General features: G+C 39.6%; 1 protein-coding gene across 5 annotated transcripts in view; it reads right to left on the reverse strand.

The window, feature by feature from the left end:
- Positions 1–20420, reverse strand: part of ADGRG6 (adhesion G protein-coupled receptor G6) — a 284077-nt gene that overhangs the window by 38934 nt on the left and 224723 nt on the right. For all 5 annotated transcript variants that reach the window (XM_082249118.1, XM_082249117.1, XM_082249116.1 and 2 more), the window contains 4 exons: positions 12544–12684; positions 9384–9509; positions 6966–7011; positions 5601–5710 (listed from right to left, as the gene is read on the reverse strand). In XM_082249118.1, the coding sequence (XP_082105244.1) occupies positions 5601–5710; positions 6966–7011; positions 9384–9509; positions 12544–12684 (423 nt within the window). The remainder of the gene's footprint in view (positions 1–5600; positions 5711–6965; positions 7012–9383; positions 9510–12543; positions 12685–20420) is intronic.

Genomic DNA, 20420 nt, shown 5'->3' on the forward strand with positions numbered 1-20420 from the left:
AAGCAGAATATACCAAAGGGGCAATATATGAGGTTAAGAAGAAATTGTGGCAGGATTGAAGAATATAACGCACAAGCAAAAACACTCACTGAGAAATTTATTGAAAAGGGATATGATAAGAAAATACTTGAGATAACCATGGATAAAGTTAGGAACATGAGAAGAGAGGAGTTATTGATAGAGAAACCCAAGAACAATAGAAATGATTTTGACCTTGCTTTTATCACTGGTTTTAATAATCAATATAAACAAATGGAAACTATTTTTAAAAAATATTGGCCGATTTTAAGATCAGATAGGACTTTGGCTAAGATCCTACCCAGCAAACCGAAATTTATCTATCGGAAAGCACCTGCACTTAGGAATAGGTTAGTTCATAATGTGATAGACCCACCCAAACAAATAAAAATCTTTCCCGATCTAAAAGGGTTTATAAGATGCCGTAAATGCCTTGCGTGCAAAAATAATACAGCACAACCAAGAAAGATGACGGAATTTAGATCCTTTGCCAATAAACGGAAATTCAAAATTAATGAGCTGATTACATGCTCCAGCACTCACGTCACTTACGTTATTGAGTGCCCGTGCCATAAACAATACGTGGGCAGGACCACTAGACCGCTATATGTGCGTATAAGAGAACATATTAAAAACATCAAAAAGGGTTTCCCCAAACATGGGTTATCCAGACATTTTCTGGAAACGCACGATAAGAATCCCAAGGGACTATTATTTTATGGCATCGATACTATAAGAGCACATTGGAGGGGAGAGAATAAAACGAGAAAAATCTCTAAAAACGAAACGAAATGGATTTTCCAATTGGAATCACTCCAACCTGGAGGGTTGAACCTTGATATAGATCTGAATTGCTTCATTTCCAACCACTAAATTAATTATGTTTGAATTGCCATGTCAGGTTTTACCAATTTTATACTGCAACCAAGTTATGCCATAATTTTATCTATTTTTATTTATTTAAATTTTTACAATATCTATATAATTTTACACCTTCTATATTTAATCTTTTAAGCACATTTTTAGTCTTTAGTATATACACTACTGTTCACTTTTAATTTTAGTTCTATAAGGGTCACATCTATTTTTTCCACTTATTTTCATTTTCGGGCCCTCTAGCACATATTACACATATAATTCGACTTTCACTTCTTAGTGTCTTTCATGATCTTGACCTAGAGAGGCCTGCTATATTTATTATTTTTTTATTCATCTAAATTTATTTTTATTATTTGTATTTATATATGTATATATATATTTTTCATATATTATTCCTGTATTGGTAATTGTGATTAACATATTAATTATAGTATTGAGAGTTTACCAGTCCACTGGTGCCAAAGTTTATCTGATTATACATAGATTATATAAAAAATCTGTTCCTTGGATAGCATTAATTGAATGATTTTTTAAGATTTTTTAAGTATTTTTATACAATAATTTTTAACCTATTTTGAGATAGAACTACCCTGACTTAAATTAATCCCCTTATGATGACCATTAAGCAAAGTCCAATTAACATAATAACATTGTATCAGATTAAATAGTTCCATCATTATACTATACATATAATATGCCTTCTCTGGACCTCATCCAAATAATTATACAAAATACCCCCCGAATTCCATATTACATAATGCCTGATCAATTATTTTTATTATTTGTAATATAAAATAACCCCGTTTTTAATTAATTCTTTTTATCGGTATTTGCATAGACTAGTCCTTATTGACATATATTATATATGAATCCCCCTTGAGATTAATTACATATACGCCGCCAACAAATATGCTACTTATGTGAGTAAGTGAGCATTGGGAGACGGAACTTGAGCACACAGGTTTCCTGTCTCTTTGTTTACCACCCATTAGCCCGTTTTTCAGTAATACAATTCTGCCTAGCAACAGATGATATTCAGATATCCCCTCTTTTTCTATTTGCCAAATAGCGAGTAGATTTATTTTTAGATGTTATTTTTAATGTTAATATGTTTGCCTAGCAATAGATGACATTACATGGCCCCTTGCGATGATTGGCCGGAGAATTTACATTTGCACATTCCCCCACTAAGTTGCCTGGTAACCGCTTAATACTTAAACAGACGGAATAGACGTGGTCAACGCTTCTCCAGATGACGTCAGTGTGATGAAACGCGTCGAGAACGTGACCACATCACTTCCGTCTGAACGATCCCGAGGCTAGGAACGCACGCTGATCCCAGGCGAGCACCGCGAACGAGGTAGTTGCGGACCCTATGCCATACGGATGCGCTGCATGTTGATTTTATGTGAGTACATGTCTTTTTTGGAATCTAAATAAAAGTTTAAAAGGCAATCCTGCACTATCGGAGGCTTCTGTTTTTCCCCTTTTTCATATACCCGGGAATTGTACTGGAGCTCTCTCCCTGAAGCTTTAACCCCTATGTGTACCGGAGCAAGGAGTGGATACGAGTGGTAATAGGAAGGATAGGACGGAACCAGATTGCCGGTGTATGGGAGCGATCCCTGTTATCGACCCGCCATTTACCCCTGTAGGGGTACGGACATCCGGTAAGCACAGGACCCCAGGAGAGGGGGAGCACCCTATCTTCCAATCACTCACTGCACTCCCGGCTTCATAGAAAAAAAGAGCACCTTACTCCATCCTTATATGGACTATAGAACTTTATGATTTCTGTACCAACTTTGATTGCACTATTTTTGGACAATTTTAAAATACACAGAACCTGCTTTTTGAGCCTTTGAATTTATATGGTTCTCACTTTCATAATTTATATAGTTATTTGCACGGCTGCACTTATTTATTTACTAGTGTTTATATTGTCACCAGTGTGGGATGCACATAGTTCACCCACTTATTTATTTTCATTGCTTATGAGTATGCAGTTGCACTTTATTGAATAGATGGTTATGACTATTCGGAATGCACCTTATTTAGTTTGATTAGTGCACTATATTTATTTTTTAGCACCTTTGCACACTAACTCTCTATATCACCACGATTTATTAATACTATCTTTATATGCTTTTATATTTTTATACCTACATTTACATATATTTGCATATTTATGTTGAGTCTCAATAAGCCGGTTAGGTATTGAACACATTTATTTATTTATTGATTTGGTATCAGCACATAGTGTTAATTTTACACACATATTACACACCCATTGTGTTTTTATATCCTATTACTTATATAGTTCTCATTCCCACATACATTCTATGTGCATTTGCATGTGTTGAACTTGGTCTTGAACTATAGGAGCCTAACCCAGATTTCCCATTAACCTACTTTCCTGGCAGCGCCAATCACTCCCCTTTTTGACATTTACACCTGACGCTCCCCCATTGGGGGTGCATCTTTTGGAGTGGGCAGCAGCCACTAGTGTTTTATTTATAGGAATTTTACGCACTATTTTATAGATAGTTTATCCTAAGCGCGGATCTTTCTTCTTTTCTTCATGTTTCTTGTTATTGTATTATTATTTTTGGTTCCTGTTTTAAGGAATGTTTGTTGTATGTTGTTTGGTTTTAATAAATGGGCATTATGGCCAAATTTTACTCCAACAATTGTGTTTTGTCATTTTTTCTACAGAGTTGGGGTAAAGGGGGATTGGGTTGGTTAGAGGTTAAGATGAGTTTGAGGCTTACATCTGGCGTGCCTTAGTCATGTAGATGCTGACTTTTAATGAAAAAGCATTTACAATCCCAGGGATCCAGCGCTGTCCTCACCCAGTCTGGTTCTTTGCTGGTCTTCGGGTTCCCAGCGCAGCCATTTTGCATGTGGGAAAGGCGGCTATGACTCCCTGCATCTTCACAGTCAGCATTCCACTGTGCAACCACAAGAAGCCTCCTTTGCATTCCCAATGGAACCACAGCCTCCTGGGATCTGTGATGTGTCCCAGATGGTTGCGGACGGGGGGTGTGGGACAAACCTCTGCCTGGATCCCTTGGGCGATCCAAGCAGAAGTAGAAGTGAGTTCCTGTCAAAACTGGATACCTGCTCCCTGCTAAGAAAAAAAAAACCCTCCAATACAGGCAGAAGAGGTGGGAGGAAGAGGAAAAGTGGAATTTCCCTTTTTAGGCAATGTTCCACTTTAATCACTTTAGCCCAGGAGGATTTGGCTGCTCAATGACCAGGCCCTATTTTGCGATTCGGCACTGCGTTACTTTAATGGACAATTGCGCGGTCGTGCGACACTGTAACCAAATTTAATTGACGTCCTTTTTTTCCCACAAACAGAGCTTTCTTTTGGTGGTATTTGATCACCTGTGTGATTTTTATTTTTTGCACTATAAACAAAAAAAGAGTGACAATTTTGAAAAAATAACAATATTTTTTACATTTTTTTTAATGAAATTCTCAAAAAAAATGTAAAAATCTAAATTTTTTAACATTTTAGGCCAATTTGTTTTCTGCTACATATTTTTGCAATAAGCGTATTTTGATTGGTTTGCGCAAAAGTTATTGCGTTTACTAACTACGGGAAATATTTATGTAATTTTTATTGTTTTTTTTTTAACTAGTAATGACGGCGATCTGCAATTTTTCTTGCGGGACTGCGACATTGCGGCAGACAGATCGGACCCCTGACTGACATTTTTGACACTTTTGGGAGTACCAGTGACATTACTACAGTAATCAGTGCTATAAACATGCACTGTTACTGTAAAAATGACACTGGCAGGTAAGGGGTTAACTTTACTGGTGATCAAGGGGTTAAGTGTGTCCCTAGGAGCATGATTTTAACTGTCAAAGGGCGTGGCTAGTGAAGTAACCACAGAGACATGCGAGCCTATATAGCAGGATCGCATAGCCTCTGTGCTTACTTCAGGGAGAATGAAAGACGGCTGTGTTTACATCAGCCGTCTGTCTTTCTCCCTCTGCTGCTGGAGATTGCAAGTGGCCGGCGGCCATCGGAGCCGCTGGTCACACACGCTGGCTCCCCAGGGAACGAGTGTGGGTGGGATCGCGCCGGCGGCGGTGCACGCTCACCCCCTACAGTCTCGTGGGTGAGCGACGTAGGTCTACGTCGCTTTGCCTGTAAGCAGCAGAGTGCCGCAGTAAATGTACGGTGGGCGGGGCGGAAGTGGTTAAGGCCTCATGCAAACTGGACGTTTTTTACAGCTGCTGTTTTCTGCAGCCAGTAAACTCCCCAGCATGTTATCCTATCTGTCCATGCACACATGGGCTGTTATCAGCAGTTTTTGGCAGGGGCAGTTTCTGGCTGGGAAAAAACCCAGAACTGTAGGTTTTAGGAGGCGTTTTTTTCAGCGGTAAAAACTCTCTAACTCTGATAAAATCTTAAAAACGCCAAAAACACAGCTATTCAGTGTTTATCAATGTTTTTGAGCCATAAGCTTTTGCAGGAATATAGTTTTGCTAAAAAAAGCTGCAGCTAAAAAACGCTGAAAAACGCTACTGCAAAAAAGCTGAAAAACTCAATGTACATCTACAGCTTTCTACTGGCGTTTTAATAACGTCGGGTGTGCATGAGGACTAAGTGGTAGAAAACCCTGTTTGCATTGAAAATAAAATTGGGAGACATTATAGAGTAAATTAAGCCTTTGATCCTTTCTTACCATCAGTATACCAAAATTGGTGAGATGATTGCACAAGCAGACTGTCTCGTTAGCATTGGATTCGTTTATCAGCACCTTGCAGCCAGTTTGGCTCCAGCCACCGTGTCCAGCTGTTGAAAAGCAAAAGTGAAGAATCAGCTGTTAAGAAATATGCCGCTACCCCTGACCAAACAAGATTTTAAATGTTGTGTGAGAAACATTGGCCGCCTTAAGTCTTTTAACAGCTGTGTTTGTTTTTACTTGGGTTTCCAAGTAAAAGGGGCACTGTTTTTTGTACATTATTTATACATGATATAAAAAAAAAAGAGTAGTCAAATGCAGTTATTATTGAAAAAAGAAGATGGCTACAAACAGACTCATTTTTATACATTGCTTGATTAATCTTATGATTTAAATTTGTATTATTCAGAAGAAACTGTCATAATAATACTTTGTACGGTGTTATGCTAGGGACAAAATTGTATGCATCTCTTCAATACCTGCATATCTGACCATTTTTGATGTCATTGAAGACACATCTTGTTGGTCCTATCTCTAAATAACCCATAGTGCTCCTAAAGCCATGCATCAAAAGTTAAACTCAACGTTATGCTTATCTTTTGCTTTTTTTCCTTTTAATTACAATTATTAAAGTGATTGTAAAATCATGTTTAAAAATAAATAAAACTTATGTTATATTTACTTGCTCTCTGCAATTTTGAAAATAGTGGCCCAGATCCTCCTTTTCTCCAGTCCCTCTTCTGTGCTCTTGGCCCCTTCCTCCTGTTGAGTTCCCCCACAGCAAGCAGCTTTGGCCGAGTCACAGCTCCCTGTGTTCATTCAGACACGGAGCTGTGACCCATCCCCCTCTTTCTCCTGATTGGCTGACTGATTTTTATTGACAGCAGCGGGAGTCAATCACGCTGCGCTGCTGTCTTAGCCAATGTGGAGGGGTCCTGAGACCCTTCTGCAACATTGCTGGATAAAGATGGACTCAGGTAAGTACTAGGGGGGTAAGGGGGGCTGCTGCACTCAGAAGGTTTTTGTTATCTTAATGCATAGAATGTATACAATCCTTAAAATCCCTTTAATTTAGACCCACTGACATCTTTACTCAGTCTCTGGGTTTCTCTAGGCAATGCAAGTAGACTGTGGCTATTGGGAAAACGTGTGACTGCCATTGACAATGTAAACCAACTCTGTGTATGAGGGTCCCCAGAACCTACAGTACTCCGGGCCCCGAGGATCAAATTTAGCCCTACTTGGAATGGCTTAGTTTTCAAGCTATTTTGGCAAGTAACACACAGTTCTCACTGCACACAAGATCACATAGAAGCAGTTCATACTAATCTGTAAAGCAGAGCAATATATTTATGTATAGCCTACAATTTAGTGTGGTGTCCCAGAAAACACAAGTCGGATTTCCATTTTCCTAAAACAAAAAAGCCAAAAATTAGAGACATAAAAAGTAAATATGAAGCATGCTTATGAAAATGACAATATTGTAGCTAAAATAAATTATAATTATCTCAATATTCAAACAGGGATTAAGAAGATTAAATTAAATTATTCAATTAGCATTGTAAAAAATAAATGATGCATTGTGTGTTTAAAATGTTGCATCCAACATTATTGAAGGCCTATATTATCTGGGTTAACTAGTTCCTTAAAAGGGAAGTATGGCTTTGGAAAAAATAAACATTTATACTCACCTAGGTGGATGCAGCATTGATCCAATGATGCATCTATCCCCCTCTGTAGTGAGAACTGAGCAAACAAACACTGCTGATCACTCAGTTCTCCCCCTCCAGTCTGAGCAGAGAGCCATAAATGTCAGTCACCGGCTCTCTGCTCTCCCCTCCAAAGCTCACTAGAGTGCTGGGCTGTGGAAGTGGAGGGAGGGGTTGGCTCAAGCTCTAGACAGATCGCTGAGAGGCTGAGCCAGGTGCCGACCCACACTTCTGGGTGGATCTCGACCACATAGACGGGATCTTTCCAGAGCCTGGACCAGCTTTGTGACATCAGCCGACAGTCTGCTTTAGCCCGCTGTCAGCTAAAAAATGGATCACAGGAGAAATCTAGCCCAAAAAAAGCTTTGGCTATACTTCTCCTTTGAAGCAAAATCCAGACATAGTAACTCCACATACCCCAGTCACATTATATAGCCAGAGGAAGCCCACACTATTTAAATCCTGCAACGAAACAGCGGGACTGCTTTTTTTAAAGTATAACTAAAGGCACATTTTTTTTCATATATGCATAAAGTAGTGAGGGGTTGGAACCTCTGCCAGGTCTTCATCGCTGTCTCTGCTCCCATTCACTGGTCGCGATCATCAAAGTCACTTAAAGGTGATGGTAAATCCTGAATTTTGAGTTGCCACCAGGACAGGAACAAAGGAAAAAATCTTCCAATGGAGACACTTGTTCCCTTGACAAAAGCAGGATTTTCCACACATTGGAAAGATATCCTCTCAGTTCTTGTTGAGTCTACAGAACAGGACATGAAGGGAAATCTTTTCAATGAGACACAGATGGGGAAAAAAAACTGACAGCGGTTTTAATCCTCACCTACTCTATTTAGTTTTGGCTTTAGATGTACTTCAATTTGTACATGCCATGCTGTAGAAATTGTTATTTTTTATAAATGTACTGTATGTAGTTGTGGACTTACTAGATCTACAATATATAAACTATCACTGGTGCCGAAGACTAATAGTAACCACTTCAAGAAGACTGGTAATGCAGCGCCTTTAGCACAATCATACTATTACAGTCAGTATTGGATAAAACCAACGCGGGGCACCTTTGCAGAAATAATGTTTTCACCCACTCCCCAACAAAGTAATAGGATTCGTCATTGGCCAAACAAAATTTATTTTCAGAAATGAGAGACAATTAGAACTGAAGAAAACAATCATAATAGCACATAACAAATCTTATGCCTCCTGCACACGATCAGATAATCGGACAACTTATCGTTCGCATTTTGTTGCATGATACTAGTATGGAATTCAACAATGCGTACTAAACGTATGATTTTTTTGTACGATTCTGGAAAAGCTTCCTGGTTGCGTAGCTATGTACTGGATAGTGCAAAACAAAAACAATGGCAGCCAGGCTTTTTCAGTGTTATTTTCGTGTTTCTGATCATGCGTGGTCTTTGTCTATCGATTTTTAGCAGACGCATACTGTACTGACTAAACAATTGTCGTTTGCTAGGCCATCGTATGACAAAAGTTTTTATGCTTGTCCCTTCGGATTTTGTTGGACAAAATGTCGTGATTGGCTGTCGAAAGCTGTGTTCTGACGATCGGATTATCATGCAATCAATTCAAAAGTGATTTTTTGCGCACGATTATCTGATGGTGTGTACGAGGCATTAGGCTGGCCAGCAGGTTGAACGATAAAAGCTGACTCTATTTTCCCATCTACACACTTGATGTGGATGCGGGAATCCTCCCCACTGAGCCTTTGTATTATGACAGTGGGGAGATTTCCTCCTATCTCCGTCAGAATACACTAATCAGCTTTGCATGCTTTAGCCTGCAGCACTGATGAAGCAGGTAAAATCCAACAGGGCGGTTGCACAGAAGTCAATCAGTAGATTGACTTCTGTACAACCTCCCTGCCCATACATAGATCAAAATTGGGATGGCCCCTGCTGAACCGGCCAAATTTCAGTCCATGTATGGTCAACTTTACTCACCCAAATCGTGCTCCTACAGGTACATAAATGATAAGCAGATATAAAAAAATACTGAAAAAATATGCATAGACTAATAAATACTTTTTTGAACTTTTTACCTGTGGTGTTCGATGTTTAACAGCAATCCTGACAGGCTCTGTAAGGTTGTAAATAGAAATATTTCCAATACTGCATGACACAATATAGCTGTTGAGTTGTTTATTCTCAGAACTCAGTTGTGAATCCTATCAAAAAATACAAATACAGGTATATCACTTTTATGATTTTGTAAGTAGACAAAACTGTAATGGAGGATACTAGGTTAATACTGGGATAAGCAACCTGGGCACTCCAGCTGTGGATAAACTACAAAACCCCAGAGACACCCAAGACTCTGACAGCCGTGTGCATTACTTCCAGAGATGAGAGGAGACACAAGATTTAGAGCCTAAAATGAAGTTCCGCTTTAAGGCCTCCTCCCCTGCTCCTGTTTGTGAAATAGAGCTTTTGGGGAGGAGGGTGGGAGCGGGTACCTGATTTTGACAGGTACCTGCTCCTACTTCCACTCCGACCACCTAGGCGATCAGAAGCAGATGTTCTCCCCTCTCCCAAAGTCTTCTGGGGCACATGACACATCTCAGAAGACTGTGGGACCATTTACAGTGCGCGGCACAGCTCACGCATGCACAAAGGGCACCTGGCTGTGAAGTCGCTAGCTGCCACAGCAGGGTGCCCATAGTGAAGATGTCAGCGAGTGGGGGCACAGGGAGAAAATGGGGGGGGGTGAGAACACTGCTGGACCGTGGGGCAGGTGGGTGGCTGTTTATTAAAAGTCAGCAGCTACAGTTTTTGTAGCTGCTGACTTTTAATTTTCTCTTAACATTCGTACCTGAATGTTATACAATACTTTGAAGTCGCATAAGTGTGAATAAAACCTTAAGGCAAAACATGCAAACACACACAAATATTTCTTGACACCCAACTGAAGTCTCAGAAATAGATATGCAGTCAAATAGAGATTGTACCAACGACCTCCAATTTGATAGTTTTACTTACTTTTCTACTATAGCTGTTGCAGAATTTTTTTTTTTTAAATATGATAGCCCAATAGGCACTGGTTAGGGACCTAGTGCACTGTATCATCAGCTCTTAATAACAGAACTGCTCCGATACACCCCTCTTTCTTTGCAATACAAATCTGTGAAAGGACACTTTACAGTATGAGAGTTTAGCTGCTACTCAGCTATGCAAGCATAGAGCACTAGAATTTAAGGGAGGAAAGCAGCATTTTTACTAAGAAAAATGAATTTAGGGCATTTCCATATGAAAATAAATTACAAATATGTGGGAACAAAATTATAAAGAGATAAACATGTGTGAGACTTTGGGCAACCTGGGCTTTAATGCTTAATTCCTTTTCTGGGAGAGGTCAAATGAAGATGATGAACTAACATATTCTCCAGCATGTTTCCTTGCTATTAAATGAAAGTATGCACTTTCACTAATCACAACTCCAGCAAGTGGAAAAATAAATACAGGAAGCGTGTCCAACATTTAAACAAAATTAAATATTATGCTATATAGTTTTAAGGAAACATGTGTTACCTTTTTAACCCAATGTCCTGTTTGCAGTATTTTTTTATGGAACATTTTTTAACAATGTACCATACAGCACAATACAAGTGCATGGTAAATGGGTAAAAACACAGTGCTTCCTTAATGTAATCATAGTAATGACAACACAAGCTGCAACCAGGTTGCTTGATAAGAACGTGTTAGATCACTTCCTGTGGAATGACTTAGGCCTCTTATCTGATTGGCAAAGGAATTGTACATTACAAAAAAAAAAAATATTTGTTCTATGAAAACAGATATGGCTAAATTCCATTTATGGTACTTATGACTGGCTACACTTGTTCTAAGTACAGTAATTAGCAAGCATTAGTCAACATACTCAATACATATCATGACATTGTAATAATTAGAAAGAATTAGTCAATATACTCAATACATATAATGACATTGTAATAATTAGCAAGCATTAGTCATAGTTACATAGTAGGTGAGGTTGAATAAAGACAATAGTCCATCCAGTTCAACCTGTGTAGGTGTGTATGGCCGTAATCATTTCCCATACCCCTGAATATTTTGATTCTTGAGATGTACGTCCAAGAGTCTTTTAAAAGTAGCCACACTTCCCACAGTTGCTGACATTTGTGGTAGAGAATTCCACAGTCTTGTAGCCCTTACTGTAAAAAAAACCCCTGCGTAGCCCGAGGTTAAATCTCTTCTCCTCTAATCGCATTGTATGTCCTCATTCATTTGTTGCAACTGAATAGTTATTTTTCTATGCTGAGATCACCGTTGAGGTATTTGTAAATTGCTATCATGTCCCCTCTCAGGCGTCTCATCTCCAGGGAGAATAATTTAAGCACTTGTGAGCGCTCTTCATAATTAAGGTACTCCGATCCCTTAATTAGTTTAGTTGCCCTTCTCTGGACTCTCTCCAGCTCCAACACATCCCTTCTGAGGACTGGCGACCAGAACTGGACAGAATACTCCAGATGTGGTCGGACCAGTGTTTTATAAAGTGGTAGGATTACAGTTTTATCTCTGGAATACATCCCCTTCCTCAACATACTCAATACATATCATGACATTGTAATAATTAGCAAGCATTAGTCAACATACTCAATACATATCATGACATTATAATAATTAGCATTAGTCAACATAATCTACACAGTATGGCTTAACGTTTACTAAACCCTTGTCACAACAAGGATATGGCCAAGATCATGTGGACGACCCTCAAAAGTTTGTAGTTTAGGTATTTCCAGTGGAGGGTACTTTTATTGCAAAATCTGTTTAAGCAATTGTGTGCCTCCAACCTTGCCTGCGGAAGGCCCATTTCTATTATAGCATATTTCTGTTGCAGCAATATTTCATGAATAATAATGAAATATTAATGATTAAAATGTTTACATCTGCATTCCTATGTTCAGGGGATAATTTGTCCTGACTAACTTTCAGCCTTTATTTGATTTTATTGATTTTTTTTTAATGTTACTACAATAAAGATTTAAAAAAAAAAATTTTACTACATGATTGTGGCATCAGGTGCCCTTAAAATCCCATACAACCATAACAATTTGTCTTGTGTGTACAAAAATCTAAACTGTAATAATAATTAATATTGTTAGATAATTTCAACATTAAATACCACATTTGTAAAAGAAATTAATATATACATTTTGTTTGATTTAATGCTTTACTCACCTGAAAAAGTCCGGCTTTGCTAAAGAAAGTGAACTGAGCTCTTGAAACTGTATAGAAATCACTTTGACTTAATGCTGACAAAAGGCTAGATGGAAGGACCACTGAAGCCAGAGGATTGTCTTGATTATTGTTCATGTCAATCTGTTGAAGATTGAGAGCACATAAATCATTCATATTTTTACGTGACATTATATCCTATCCGCTTGCAAGTATAGTACTTGAGTAATTTTCCTTCTAAGCCAGATTTGATTTTGGTAGCATAGTAGAATACATAATTTAAATACAGTAAAACCTTGGATTGCGAGCATAATTCGTCCCGGAAACATGCTTGTATTCCAAAGCACTCTTATATCAAAGCGAATTTCCCCATAAGAAATAATGGAAACTCAGATGATTCGTTCCACAACCATTTATTTATAAGTCCTTCAGTTTATAGTCCATATAAAAAGATTATAGCATTGCGATAGGTTATATAACCATAAAATGTCCATCCACAAATAGCCGCTTCCACAAGGGGATTAGAAGCAAAATCCAGCAGGAGCTACAGAGTATCAATGAGAAGAGAGGCGCCCCTAAGTGTAGCAATAGGGTTCCATTTAATGAAGGTACAACATTTAGCATCTCACATGGTTGATGAATAAAACAGGCACATCTAGGTATGCAGGTATAGCTGTCCACATAGACCATCTTCTGCACCACCGGCTGCCAGTCTGTAATCCTGACCGGGAAGACCACCGTGTAGTAAAGCGATCTGAAAGCGAGGGGCAGCATGTAAGGGATGACGTAGATGGCGGTGTGGAGGATGGTCTATGTGGACAGCTTTAGCCTGGATGCCTGCATCCTTAGATGTGCCTGTTCCAATCATCAACCATGTGAGTTGCTAAATGTTGTACCTTCATTAAATGTAACCATATTGCTACACTTAGAGGCGCCTCTCTTCTCTTTTATACTCAGCTGTGATTTGAGGCTACTCTTATATCAAGACATCGCTTGTATATCAAGTAAAAATTTATTTGAAAATTTTGCTTGTCTTGCAAAGCGCTCTTAAACCAAGTTACTCTCAAACCAAGGTTTTACTGTACTTTATTTAGGAAGAAGAAGGATCAATAAGAGAAAAATACATGTCCAGAAAAGTTTCCAAAAATGTTGTTTACCTAATTAGCACAGTCCTAGAAATCCATCTATCAAGGGTGATTTTTTTGCCCCATTTAACTTTACATTCCCACACAAAAGGCTGAAAAGGATCCACTTAAATTGCTAGCGGTGTACTATGAACGAGTCATGATCCCTCAGGTGGGAACTGGTGTGATGTAGCTTTTTTTACGTATGTAATTGAAAAAATGCAGAATCACATTGGGGTTTATTTACTGAAGCCAAATAGACCATGCACTTTGTAAGTTAAGTTGCACTCTGCACGTGGCAGTTGCTGCAGAGTTTACTAAATGAAGAGAAGCTTCACTTTGCAAAGAATACCCAATCACATGCAAGGAAAAAAAAAAAAAACAAAAACAGCAATTTTACATGATTGGATGATGGAAGTCATTAGTGCTTTACCACATTACCTAGCTCTGGAGCAACTGCGCTTGCAATGTGCACAGTCTATTTGCCTTTAATAAATCAACCCCTTTGAGTTGTATTATAAAATGAAACTGTATCTGACTTGACTTTCTACACTACAATTTAAAACATGTACAACGTAGATATAAACCCCAAATTGATATCTATTTGCTAAAGTACTATGTATCATAAATAATTTTTGTCCATAAAATACTGTTATTGGAACTTTTTTTTATTCTTTTTTTAACTAGGTGCTGCTGACCTCTTCCGGCCTTTTTTAGCCACTTCCTGTCTATATGCACTCACAGGCCATCATTGCTCTGGATCAGCCTTATGACAGTGACACCGCAGGGTCATGCCTACCCAATGTGTACAACCATTTACAAATTCCACCAAGGATGCATCTAACAAGGTGACAATGCAGGATCACAAGTGGAGGAACATTGTCAACCTGTACCTGACCAAGGACCTTCTTGGCAGGATCACCAGATATTATTTTAATGTAAGCTGCAGGTTGAAACATTTTTGAAAATACATTTGCATGTCAAAGCTTATATGAATATTTAGTGATAGGTTTTATATTTGCATGTCAAAGAGTATTTGAAATTTTAGTAATAGGGTTTAGATCTACTTTAACCACTTGCCGACCGCCGCAAGTACATATACTGCGGCGGTCAGCCCCGGCCAGGCAAAGTGACGTACCGGTACGTCACTAGCCTGTCACTGGCTTGTGAGCCAATAGCAGGCGAGCGTGCGCCCGCTGAGGCGCGCACCCGCCTCGGTACGTTCCCTAACAAGTCAGTGCGTGTGACCGGCGGACCCGATGTCCGCCGGTCACTCGCGATCGTTCGCCGGGAAGGGAGAAAGGCAGGCGGCTAATCTAAACAAGCCGCCTGTCATTCTCCCCTGTGTAAAAATGGAGATCAGACGGTTCTACTATGTAGGACCGTTGATCTCTGTTTTTACACTAGTAGCCATGTCCAATCACAGTTAGAAACACGCCCCTAGGACACACTTAACCCCTCCCTCTCCAATACAGTCAACCCCTTCCCTGCAGTAATGTCACTGGTAACCCCAAAAGTGTCAAAAATGTCAGTCAAGGGTCCGATCTGTCCGCCGCAATGTCGCAGTCCCGCAAAAAAAATCGCAGATCGCCGCCATTACTCGTTAAAAAAAACCACCAAAAATGACAAAAATCTTTCCCTTTGTTAGTAAACGCGATAACTTTTGCGCAACCAATCAAAATACGCTTTTTGTGATTTTTTTTACCAAACATATGTAGCATAAAACAAATTGGCTGAAAATGTTAAAAAATTTTGATTTTTACATTTTTTTGGGGAATTTTCGTATAAAAAAATGTGAAAATTATTGTTATTTTTGCAAAATTGACGCTCTTTTTTTGTTTATAGCGCATGATCAAAAAATCGCACAAGTGATCAAATACCCCCAAAACAAAACTCTGTTTGTGGGAAAAAAAGGACGTCAAATTCGTTTAGGTACAGCGTCGCACGACCGCGCAATTGTCAAAGTCACGCAGTAAAAAATCGCAAAAAAAACCCTGGTCAGGAAGGGGGTAAAATCTTCCGGGGCTTAAGTGGTTAACATTGTATTAATTAGCAGAAGACATACAGAGATATTGCCTTTAAAAAAAAAGGGTGTCAAAATTCTTATGTGACAGTTGACTAAGGGCCGGTTCACACTTCTGCGAGTGCGCCGATCGCATGTAATTCGGAACGCACTGCTCCTTCATTACATGCGATCGGAGGTGCGGATGCGAATTCAGCCATACACTTTGTATGGCTAAATTCGCAATGTATCCGCACCAAACACGCGCATGACCCTTTTTTCCAGCCGCATCAGGATCGGATCGCACAGTGGTTCACACTTGTGCGATCCGATCCTGTGCGAACTGTCAGATCGCACTGCGATATGCGATCAAACTGGGGGTGTCGTTAACATTTCATCGACACCCCCAGCGTATCGCATATGGCAGTGTGAACTACCAGGGGTGCGTTTGCGATGCGGGAACAGGCTGCGAATTAGCAGCCTTCCCGCATTGCACAAGTGTGAAATGGGACTAAAATAAAACATATTTGCGAAAGTCATGGTATATCAGTACTACTCTGCATCTAGCAGGTAATAGAGGGAGCATATTAAAAATTAGATTTTGCAGCTGGTTGAAATATACACTATATTGTCAAAAGTATTGAGATGCCTGCCTTCGCATGCATATGAAATTTAACCACTTCTGGACCGGAAGGATTTTCCCCCTTAATGACCAGGCCATTTTTTGAGATACAGCACTGCGTTACTTTAACGGACAATTGCGTGGTTGTGTGGTGCTGTACCCAAATAAAATTAATGTCCTTTTTTTCCCACAAATAATGATTTATTTTGGTGGTATTTGATCACCGATGCGATTTATATTTTTTGCGCTATAAACATAATAAGAGCGACAATTCTGAAAAAAAATGGAACCTGACACATTTGAAAGGGGCCTTAAAGCGGAACTAAAATCATCAACTTAAAGAGGAAGTAAACCCTCCTCTGCAAGTTGTACCTATAGGTAAGTCTATGATAAGGCTTACCTATAGGTACTGTAAATATCTCCTAAACATGTACCGTTTAGGAGATATTTACCTTACATGCAGCCAGTGACATCACTGGCGCATGCGCTCTGAAGGAACAGCCGCTGGTGCCGTTCCTTCAGAGCCCCGTGCTGTGACCATCGGCTCCCGCGCGCGTGCGCGGGAGTGACGTCAGCGCGGCTCCGGCCAATCAGATGGCCGGATGTCGCGATCCCGGAAGACGGGCGACTGAACATGTCGCCCGTCATACAGGTAAGCGGGCGGCACGGCGTGGGCTCGTTCTGAGGTAAGTATTTCATAATGAGCTAGTATGCATACTAGCTCATTATCTGTTTCTCTTTCAGGGTGTGAAAAAAAAAATCGGGTTTACAACCTCTTTAAAGGTTTAAAAAAAAAACAGTTACTCCCCCATATGCCCGGAATACTGTCACAGTTGCTTGTGCTTTCAACCAAATTGCTAAGCCATAAAATGGCTAGAGTCATAACTGATCACACGTGTAGCACCATGGCAGTTACGGATCTAACACCAGCCTGCTCATTGGGAAATTTGTCCGCTGATCCCCGCTGAGTAGGCAGATGGCTGACTTGTGTCCACTCTGCTGGTGCTGAGCAAACACAGACACGGCCCACTGTCCTCTATGGGCAGAGGGATATAAACAGACCGCCTGTCCGTTTAGGGCAACTTAACACTGACTTGCACTAAAATGCATGTACTGTACGTTTCCACCCATTTTAGTCACATTTTGACGTCCGTTGACATACAGTACATTTTGATGTCCATTGACATACATTTTATCATGTGAATAGGACACATTGGAAATTATTGTTTTTCAGATGTTGTTTCGTTGATCTGCTTTTACAGCTGCCCTAAAGTGCAGATCAACACACTGGTGTGAATTAGCCCTTACACCCGACGGCCATCCGATCCGATCGGCTAGATGGATGGGGAACCAATCTCCATCCTTCTGTTTTTATTGGGCAGGATCGAATCAAATGCCAGAACTCCATAGAGACCAATGGATGGTCCGAACGGGTCCGCCTAAAAAAACTGACAGACGGGTCCCATTGGCCTGCCCATGTGAAAGGGGCGTAAAATGGCAGCCTCCTTGACTGAACAGGATAGGAGGGTTTAGTTCCACTTTAAGACGTAAAACTATGACTACTTAACAATAGGGATGATCGAACTTTTGAAAAGTTCGGTTCGACCAGAACACCCGAACTTCACGAAAGTTCGGTTCGGATTTCAGAACCCCATTGAAATCAATGGGACCCGAACTTCTGTAATCAAAAAACACAATTTTTAAGCCCTAAAACCCAATAAATGCCCCTAAAAAGTGCCTAGGGTTCTGGGTCATGCCCCATTAACTATTAATCACACAAAAAAAGTTCTTAAAAATTGTCATTTTTGATAAAAAAGCCAATTATTGAAAAATTAAAAAAAAAAAAAAAAAGAAGAGCTTTTTTGATTTTTACTTTGGATTTAGTATCTGGGGGGTCTAAAAGGTGTGCATGTGAAGTTTCAGCTCTGTAGCATGTCCAGAATCATGAAAAAAAAAAAGATAATTTTTCAGTAGAACAGGGATGTGGGTCGGGACCCTCCTTTAACTTTAACACCTATATGATCTTTTTTTCTGGTTCTGGACATGCTACAGAGCTGAAACTTCACAGGTACACCTTTTAGACCCCCCAGACACAAAATCACACAAAAAAAGTTCTTAAAAATTGTCATTTTTGATAAAAAAGCCAATGATTGAAAAATTATATAAAAAAAAAAAAAGAGATTTTTTGATTTTTACTTTGGATTTAGTATCTGGGGGGTCTAAAAAGTGTACATGTGAAGTTTCAGCTCTGTAGCATGTCCAGAACCCCCCAAAAATTAGCATTTTCTTATAATTTTTATTAGAACAGGTATACGGCTTCTCTACGGCGCTTTTTCTTGCATTTATCGGGCATTTTTGGAGGCAGGCATGACTTTTTTTGGATTTAGTGTCTGGGGGGTCTAAAAAGTGTACCTGTGAAGTTTCAGCTCTGTAGCATGTCCAGAACCAGAAAAAAGATCATTTTTCAGTAGAGCAGGGATGGTGGGACCCCTCTTTTACACTTATATGATCTTTTTTTGGGGTTCTGGACATGCTACAGAGCTGAAACTTCACAGGTACACATTTTAGACCCCCCAGACACTAAATCACACAAAAAAGTTCTTAAAAATTGTCATTTTTGATAAAAAAAGCCAATGATTGAAAAATTATAAAAAAAAAAAAAAAAAAAGAGATTTTTTTATTTTTACTTTGGATTTCAGATCTGGGGGGTCTAAAAAGTGTACATGTGAAGTTTCGGCTCTGTAGCATGTACAGAACCATAAAAAAAAAGATCGTTTGTATTAGAAAACTTTAAGCACAGGAATATGGCTTCTCTGCTGTAACACCTTGCCGGTTTAATAGCAGGCATTTTTTTGGGTTCTTTGCAGTCAGGAAAAACATCTGAACTTGTGTATAGTGGTACTGTGCACAAGTTCTGATGTTTTGCCTGCCTCCAAAACCCCCCCAAAAATGCCAGCAAAAACACACCTGGGCATTTTTTTTTTTTTTACGCTAGCGTTTTTTTGGCATTTTTTGGGGTTCTTTTGAGGCAGGCAAAACATCTGAACATGTGTATAGGGGGTATATATAGGCATATATGTCTGAATATATACCCCTAGACATATATAGGTGTGATAGTAGCAGAAATATATTACTGTAAATGATTTCATTAGCGCAAGCATTTATTTCTGCTACTATCACACCTATATATGTCTAGGGGTATATATTCAGACATATATGTCTATATATACCCCCTATACACATGTTCAGATGTCATGTCTGACATCAAACATGTCCTCAAAAAAGCACTGGCAGTGGCAGCCCCTGCAGCATAAAAAATGCTTGCTGGTGAGAAGCCACATACCTGTCCCGAAGCAACTCAGAGAAATGATCATTTCTCTATAGCGGTCACCCTGCTATGGAAGGGTTTTGTCACCCTGCCATAGCAGTCACTGTCAGTTAACCCTACACTACACTACGGTCCCCTGACACTTAACACTTTCCCTACAGAAACTAAATTTTTGAAGCTAACTTAAGTGTAAAGGAGCACTCTAACTACACTAGATATCCCTTTCCTCACACTAAAAATAGCTAAATGACACTTTTAAAGTAAAATTAACAGAACTGCTTCCACTCTCTTCCATTTCCAGTATAACAATGCTGGGAATATGGCGGGGGCGATCTTATATACTGGGGGGCGTATTCACTAATGATTGGTCTAGGGACCCCCTAGTCACTCCAATCACATTCCTAGCATTCTCCTGCCCCCTCAATTGGCTTTTGCTAATGGTTCTGGTCCAATCACGGGCTTTTAAAGCCCATTTCCTGAAGCATTGCATTTTGGGCGGTTCTGGTTGCCGAATTCCGAACTTTTTGGGCAAAAAGTTCTAAATTCGGCCGAACCTCGAACACCCAATGTTCGGGCCGAACCGATGGTGGACCCGAACCGTTCGATCATCCCTACTTAACAATGCACAGTAGGGTTGATTTACTAAAACTGGAGAGTGCAAAATCAGATGCAGCTCTTCATGGAAGCCAATCAGCTTCCAGTTTTTTTTTGTCAAAGCTTAATTGAACAACCTGAATTTAGCAGCTGATTGGCAACCATGAACAGCTGCACCAGAGTTTTTCACTCTCCAGTGTTAGTAAATCA

This window comes from Pelophylax lessonae, assembly GCF_965119305.1.
Source record: "Pelophylax lessonae genome assembly, chromosome: 3".
NCBI lineage: Eukaryota > Metazoa > Chordata > Amphibia > Anura > Ranidae > Pelophylax > Pelophylax lessonae.